At 49.5% G+C, this 6,812-nt stretch overlaps 1 protein-coding gene across 1 annotated transcript in view; it reads left to right on the forward strand.

The window, feature by feature from the left end:
* TGFBR3 (transforming growth factor beta receptor 3) overlaps positions 1-6,322 on the forward strand; it is a 212,509-nt gene extending 206,187 nt beyond the window's left edge. Inside the window, exon 17 of the mRNA XM_045292044.1 lies at positions 2,810-6,322. Coding sequence (XP_045147979.1) covers positions 2,810-2,928 — 119 coding nt within the window. The 3' untranslated portion in view covers positions 2,929-6,322. The remainder of the gene's footprint in view (positions 1-2,809) is intronic.
* Positions 6,323-6,812: the final 490 nt, after the last annotated feature.

A 6,812-nucleotide genomic window follows, 5' to 3' on the forward strand; every position in this document is an offset into this window, starting at 1 on the left:
GAGGGGTCAGTCCTCTGAGAAATCAGGGGAGAAAAGTAGAAAGCACAAGGGGCCCATCTTCTGAGAGAGTCCCGGGACTCTGTGTTCCTTTCGAGTCGAACCGCCTGCACATTCAACTTTCCCTAGTAACTTTCCCCTCAGTAGCCAAACCAACACCCCTGTCGGCTGGCACGAAAACCTCTTAACTTTGTCAGAAGGTAAACCACGGCTAAAAGTGTGGTTATATTTGGAAATCCCCAGTATCTTCCACGTGAAATGACCACGGCGGTGGAAGGGTGTTCTCTGGAGGAGGGGTCCAGCAAGTTCTCCAGGGTTGTCTGGGCAGATGAGTTGATCAAAGCGAGTAGGTTCAGAGGTTAAGTTGGCTCACCTTCCTTGGTGAAATGCATGCTGCAATCTTGTAAGGGGTTAGGGGGCCGGCCGGGGGCTGCTTTGTTTTGTTTGGTTTTGTTAGGGGAGGTTTTATTTTGAGCCACATTTTACATGAACCGGATAAGAGTTTCCTAAACCCTTGGAATTGAAAGGCCTTTTTAATGAGCACTGATTAAAATAAACTGACGTGGCAGCAGATTATATTTGGCAAATAGACATCGGAAAGCAAATATCCCGACTTCCTGGGCAGGGAGCAGCACTGGCACTTTTCCTGACTGTGACTAATCAGGGGCTTGTCAGGTTGTGGGGGAAGAAAGTCCCCCCAATAGGTGAGGGGGCGGGGCCCTCTTGCTGTGGCCAATGAAGGCTGAGTGCACAGAGGAGCCCAACTGAGCCAGAAACGAAAGGCGAGGAGGTGGTGTTGACTCACCTCCAGCTCGGCTGATGCATTCTTTATTTACATGGGGAGAGATGTTTTTATAATGCGCTCCTAACAGCCACGGCAGGCAGACTCGTTGCTGACATGAGGCTCCAGCTGGTGTGTGGATCAACATGTGGGACGGACGGGCGCAGGGGGAAGGGGAACTGCTGAACGCTTTGAAAGTGTTTCGAGACTTGTTCAGGTCTCTGGAGGCATCAGAATTGCTGAGAGACTTGATTCTTTCCTGGAAACAAAGCCCCCCTACTCGGGAAGAAGTGGGGTTTGGGCCAAAAGTAGTACCGCTGAGGCAAGCTTCCCCAGCCCCGGGTACTCACTCACACACTCTAAGGGTGGGGACAGGGCTGGGGAGGGTCTGAGAAAGAAGAACAAAGAGCCCCCCCTCCGGAGCCAGTGTCTTCCTTGACAAGGCAGCAAGGACAAATACACAACAAGGCGGACGCAGGACTGCAGGGAGCTGCCCCATCTCTTACAGGTGACAGGGGAAGCTGGAGCCAGCCTAGGGCAGGAGCTGGGCTGCCTTTTGCAGAGGGCTTTGTTGGCAGAGGCTGTGAGAGGCCCCAGAGAGGGGGGATGGCCGAGCGAGCGGGCTCGGTTAGGAGCTCCAAGGGCAGAGCCTGGGAGCCGTGCATTGTGTTTCCACCAAGCAGCCAGGAGGCCTGCTTATCTCTGGCTGATAGCTGTGTGTCTCGGTGGGACAGGAAAGAGGAGGCTCATGCATAAACAGACCCCGCCCTCCTCGGGGGCTTCCCGGGTGAGACTGCTTACTGAGGTTATGAAGCCGAAGCCCTGGCTTTTCAAGGAGAAGGCACCAATTTCCACTGGAGAGCCCTGCTCATGTTTCCCTACCCCAGGCGCTGGGCGGAGGCCACTCTGCTGCAGAGGAGTCCGGCTCTGCGACCCTTTGCGGTGCGAAATGCAAACCATGTGTGTGCCCCGAGCTTTCCTCCCTCCCCAAAGCAGTGTGTACTTGGCATGAAGAGTGGGTTTGGCTAGAATGCAGCGGGGTGTGTAATGAAAGGGGGCAGGGGATACTCAATACTCACGCTGCCCTCCTCAGCCACCCTCAGGGCGGAGGGTGAGTTGTTCCCTGGCAAATGCAGCCCTCCCTCCCAGCCACCCCCTATGCAGGCAACCAACCCCCTTCCCCACAATGCTTTTTAGAGCACCTCCCCCTCCCCCTTCCTGGGGGGGGGGTGTTGACTGTTGGGTGCGCATGGCCATCTCCGGGCGGTGGTTGGGAAAGTGCTGTCTAATGAGTGACACCACCCCCACCCCCACCCCTACCCCCGCACAGCAGGAGGACTCGCTGCCTGGTCCTGTGCCATCTCTAGGACTGGTTGTAGATCAGACAGTTGTGATGCACATGGTTTTCACCGACTGTGTTTCCGTGGTAGATTGCCAGGCCTTTCTTCCTGGTCTCTCTCGGTCTGGGCGCTCCTCTGAAACCTGTTCAGCATGGAGCAACAGCCAATCTTCCACTGACAGACACATAGGGTGCACTGGCCAGGACTCGAACTCCGGTCTCCCACATGGTAGACAAGAATTCTACCACTGAACCTCTCCTCTCTACTGTAGCTAGGGCAACATCTAGACTTCGTTGCCATATTTTTACGAAGTGCATCCTGTGCAAAGGCCCAAGGTTCTCTGATGGCATTTAAAGGTCTCACCCCACTGACTCTCCAGTGGCGTTGTGCACACGGGCTGATCACTTGGATCACACAGTACAGATGGTCCCAGATCCAGGAGACTTGGTGTCAACTGACAAGTTTTCACCACTGTGACTGCATGTTTGCTTAAAAGCATCCCCCCTTCCACCCTCCCCGCACCGACCCCAGCAAGAGGCCTCGTGGTACGCTCTAACCATCCAAGGCCTGGTGCTTGGATGCTGCTTCTGCACAGGCTTGAGAATATCACGGACCAAAGCGGCAAAGGAGAAATGTTCCTTTCAGTGATATACACGCGTAACGCGCATCACTCTCTCTTTCTTAACTGCAGGGGAGACAGCAGGGAGACGGCAAGTCCCCACCACCCCGCCAGCCTCGGAAAACGGCAGCGCGGCCCACAGCATCGGCAGCACACAGAGCACGCCCTGCTCCAGCAGCAGCACTGCCTAGCCCGGCCTCCGGTGCCTGCGCCCGACTTGGAAGGCTTCGCTAGGGCTCCCTTGTAAAGAGCGAATTTCAATGTAAAACCACCTGATGTATTCACCCCCACTCACCCACTCACCCAGGGCTAAGGTCAACCCTGACTCCTGGACTTCTGACTTTCACGCTAGAATTCATAGGAGGAAAGCAAAGATGGCGGCCTTTTCCACCGGCCCCTTGTGGGCTTGGGGGTTCTCAATGTGAAACACGCGCCAGTTTTAAAAATGCTGCTTTGTCCAGGTCAGAGACCAGGAATGTGTGGCCCTGAGACTTACTCAAGAGGTTGGTAAGCTGTTACTAGAACCCGTGGGAAGTGTGGTCAAAGATTCTCATGTGTCTAAGCCAAGATGTTACAAGAAGCACGTAAAGACTGCCTAAGCATCCTCCGGGTCTCCTGTGCACCTTCTCGTGGGTGCACTTCTTGCCCTTGCTGCCTGATGGGTGCTGGCCTCCGGGCCTGCATCCTGACGCCGACCAAGGCGACATTCCTTTCTTGTGCTCTGGGCCAAAGCCAGCGCTGATGAAATCATCAGCTTCTCGGTTCTCCGTACTCTTGCGCACCAACTGCAAAAGAAAATGTGTTTATGCGAAATTCGCATTTCTTTATAGACATAGAGTGATTGAAAAAATGGCTGAATCTTGGGATGGAGGATGTGTGCCCCTTGATGACTTCTCTTTTGACTACTAGATAAATTGGGGCAAAATTCAGTTGTAGGGTGGAATTTGTGGGGGATAACTGAGGGGGCGTTAAAAAGCTCCCACAGAAAATGAGATGAAAAGATGATGGCAATTTCCCCTGCCTCCTCTGAAGCCCCCTGTAGGCGTTGAGTGTGTGCAAGTAAGATGTTATCTGGACATTTAGGTTTCCAAGTGGAAGAGAGAATCATTCCCCATCTGAAAACCCGCTGTGCTTGCAGAGTGGGGGCGCATTCCGCCGTACGTTCGGCAGAATGAGCGTGTCGATCTTTCGGTAAAAACCACACTCTGCAAAGTTGCAAACACACGGCAGGTCCCGTTCGCCTCCAGGCAGTTATTGGGACGGTGTCACCGGTTCTGCCCAGAACATCTGTGGAAAGGGGCGCTCGTTTGGGAGGCTACAGTTCTCTTGCCTGAACATATCCCAAACTGAGAAAGGATTTCCTTGGCGGCACAATATGATGCCACTTTGCCGCCGACTGGTCCTCTATGTCAGAGGAGAAGGCCAGAGGGGAGCTCCGTGCCAAATCACTCACTGGGGACAGTGCCACGGAAAACCAATAGGATTCTTTCCCCACAACCCCTCTCAACTCAGAGACTGGGCTAGATTCTCTTCCAAAATAGTCACATGCAAATCTCACCGCCCTAAAATTCAGAAGCGCCGCCTGATTCTCAGGGACTGGAACCTGAAGGAGGACATGTTGACGACACTCAGTGCCCTGGAGCAGTGTCTGCAGGACAGACAAGGAGGTCCAGGCCACTGTGTCACCCCGCCGCGAATACTCGTGTGACCAAACACTGATCACACTAGACTTCAGAGGTCCAGACTGTCCACGTCGATATATGAGAGGAGGGCTTCAGCAAGCTTGTGGGGAAAATCCATTATCTTTCAATTCCATTTTTCCATAAACTTTTTGGAAACCCTCTCATTGAAAATCACAAGTATCCACATGCAAATGAAGAAGGTGTGAGATCAGAGGATAGTTCTTTTTAAAAAGATTTTTATTTTATTTTAACATAGGGGTACCGGGATGGAAGACCCAAATTACGCTCCCTGTGATCGAAAATAATGCGCTTTGCCTAACCTTCAGCTGAATGTATTGTTTAAGCATATTCTATGTATAAAAAAAGTTTAAAGATGTCTTCAAGGAGAACTAGAGTCTTGAAGTCACATATAGCTATATTTTACTACAAAAAGTTGTGTATAGAGATATATTTAAGTGTTGTAGATCATTTTAAGTTACTCCATATGAAATGGTTGATTTCAGCTACTGTGAATTCTCTTGATTAGTTCTTTACTTTGAAACAAAACAAAAAAGCAAAACAAACCCCTTTCCATCTTGTCTAAAAAGGAAATTCACTAGTAGGAGGTATTAAAAGATCCACTTCTTACACAGATAGGGTTAAAACATTTTGTAATCTATTTAAATGTATTTTTTGAGAGATAGGCTACATTACCAATAATTTTATAAATACCTTTTATTTACAAATTTGTAGCTGCATATTTAAAAAGATTTCTCTCAAAAGAAAAGGGGTAAGTTACCTTTTATTTCTGATTAAGCAGATTTTTCTGGACCAGCTTGTCAGAAGTATTATGCAAATCAAGATACCTGTGTTGATGAAATCTGACCCCATCCTAATTGGAGAGTGAATGTCATTCAGCACTTCTGAAGTGTTTCTTAAGATGAATGTTTTAAAGGGTGGGGAGAGGGAGGGAGGGGTGTTCTCCCTCGCTTCTTGTTACAGCATTTCCATTTCCCATTACTACTTTGAACTTTACAATTTTAATACAGAATGCAAGCTCTACTTTTATAAGATATTCTGAAAGTGTCTTTAAACTGTTGTTCTGTTCCAACCAGACCCCTCTCTCTGCAAGCTCTTGTTGCCTCTGCGGGCTAAACCATCCACAGAGGCCACTGTATTTTGTTTGTTCAGTGCCAGAGCTATTGCTGAAATGCTTTTCAGCGCTAAGGCAGACTCCTCGCCTGTGTACTGCTCTCACCCGCTCACCACGTGGTGTTTGCCAGCGGTTACTCTGTATGTTCAAAAGCCAGAGATGCCTTCTGTCTACGGTGTTTGTGTAGCATTTTCTAAACAACAACAACAAACGGTCCTTTCTTTGTCCTGCCATAAGATTGTAAGCCCGTGTCCTGTGTGAGTTCTGGAGCGAGCGGGCCTGCGTGGGAGTGGGAAGGGCCTCTTGTAAAGTAACTACCTCATGGGCTGAGTGGTGCCTCTACTGCTGGTTGCGTTGGCACCACACAGTTTGTTGGTGAGTTGTGTGTGTGTGTGTGTGTATGTGTGTGTGCGTGCGTGCGTGCGCACTTCTTTTGCCTATTTGTTTGATCTGGGGGTTGTTCATGAAAAACTGACAGATGTTCTTCTAAAAACAGACTATTATCAGTTTCCAACACAATACTGCTCTCTTCTGGTTTGTGTGTTTGTTTGTTTTCCTGAATGAGCCTGATTTTATTGTTGTTTTTCATCATGTTTGAGGGTAAAAAGAGTACCCGTAAAATCCCTGTGGCCAGTTTGAACACCCCTGTTATATTCTTTTCTCTGTTTAGTGTGTCAGCAATTTTGTGAACAGGCTTTAGATGTATAGTTTTGATAACCACCGTTTTAAGTATTTTATCTGTGCATAATAAAGATATATATATATATCAATAATTCATACATGTCTTGTCATCATTAAGCTCTGTCACTGTGGGCTGATAGAACGACTACATTGTGTCTTTTGTCTAAATGACTGCGGTGAGGAAGAGGAGGGAGGGAGGAGACTCGGAGGCTCTTCAGGGCTGGCCAGCCCAGAGGGAAGTGGGGGTAGGGTGCAGGGCAGACTGCTCAAGAGCTGTCCCACTTCTCAGACCTAAGTGACAGGAAACCTGGCAGTGGGGGTAGACTGAGCCAGCCTCAGTCTGGCTATTCCTGCACCATCTATTAACCTCCTCCAAGCCAGAAAGGGGAACAGATCTGTGTTTGCTGTCAGCAACTTAGAGTTGACCGCCAACACGATGACTGCATGCACAAGAGGATGACATGCTGCCTGGTTCGCTGCTGCCCCCATAATTGGTATGTGTCAGGCCAGGTTGACTAGAGAAACCCATTCATAGACCCTCATGTGTATAAGAAAGAGCTTTATATAAAGAATAATTATA

The sequence above is a fragment of the Echinops telfairi genome, unplaced genomic scaffold (genome assembly GCF_000313985.2).
Source record: "Echinops telfairi isolate 266 unplaced genomic scaffold, ASM31398v2 ScPeMD7_443;HRSCAF=831, whole genome shotgun sequence".
Lineage (NCBI taxonomy): Eukaryota > Metazoa > Chordata > Mammalia > Afrosoricida > Tenrecidae > Echinops > Echinops telfairi.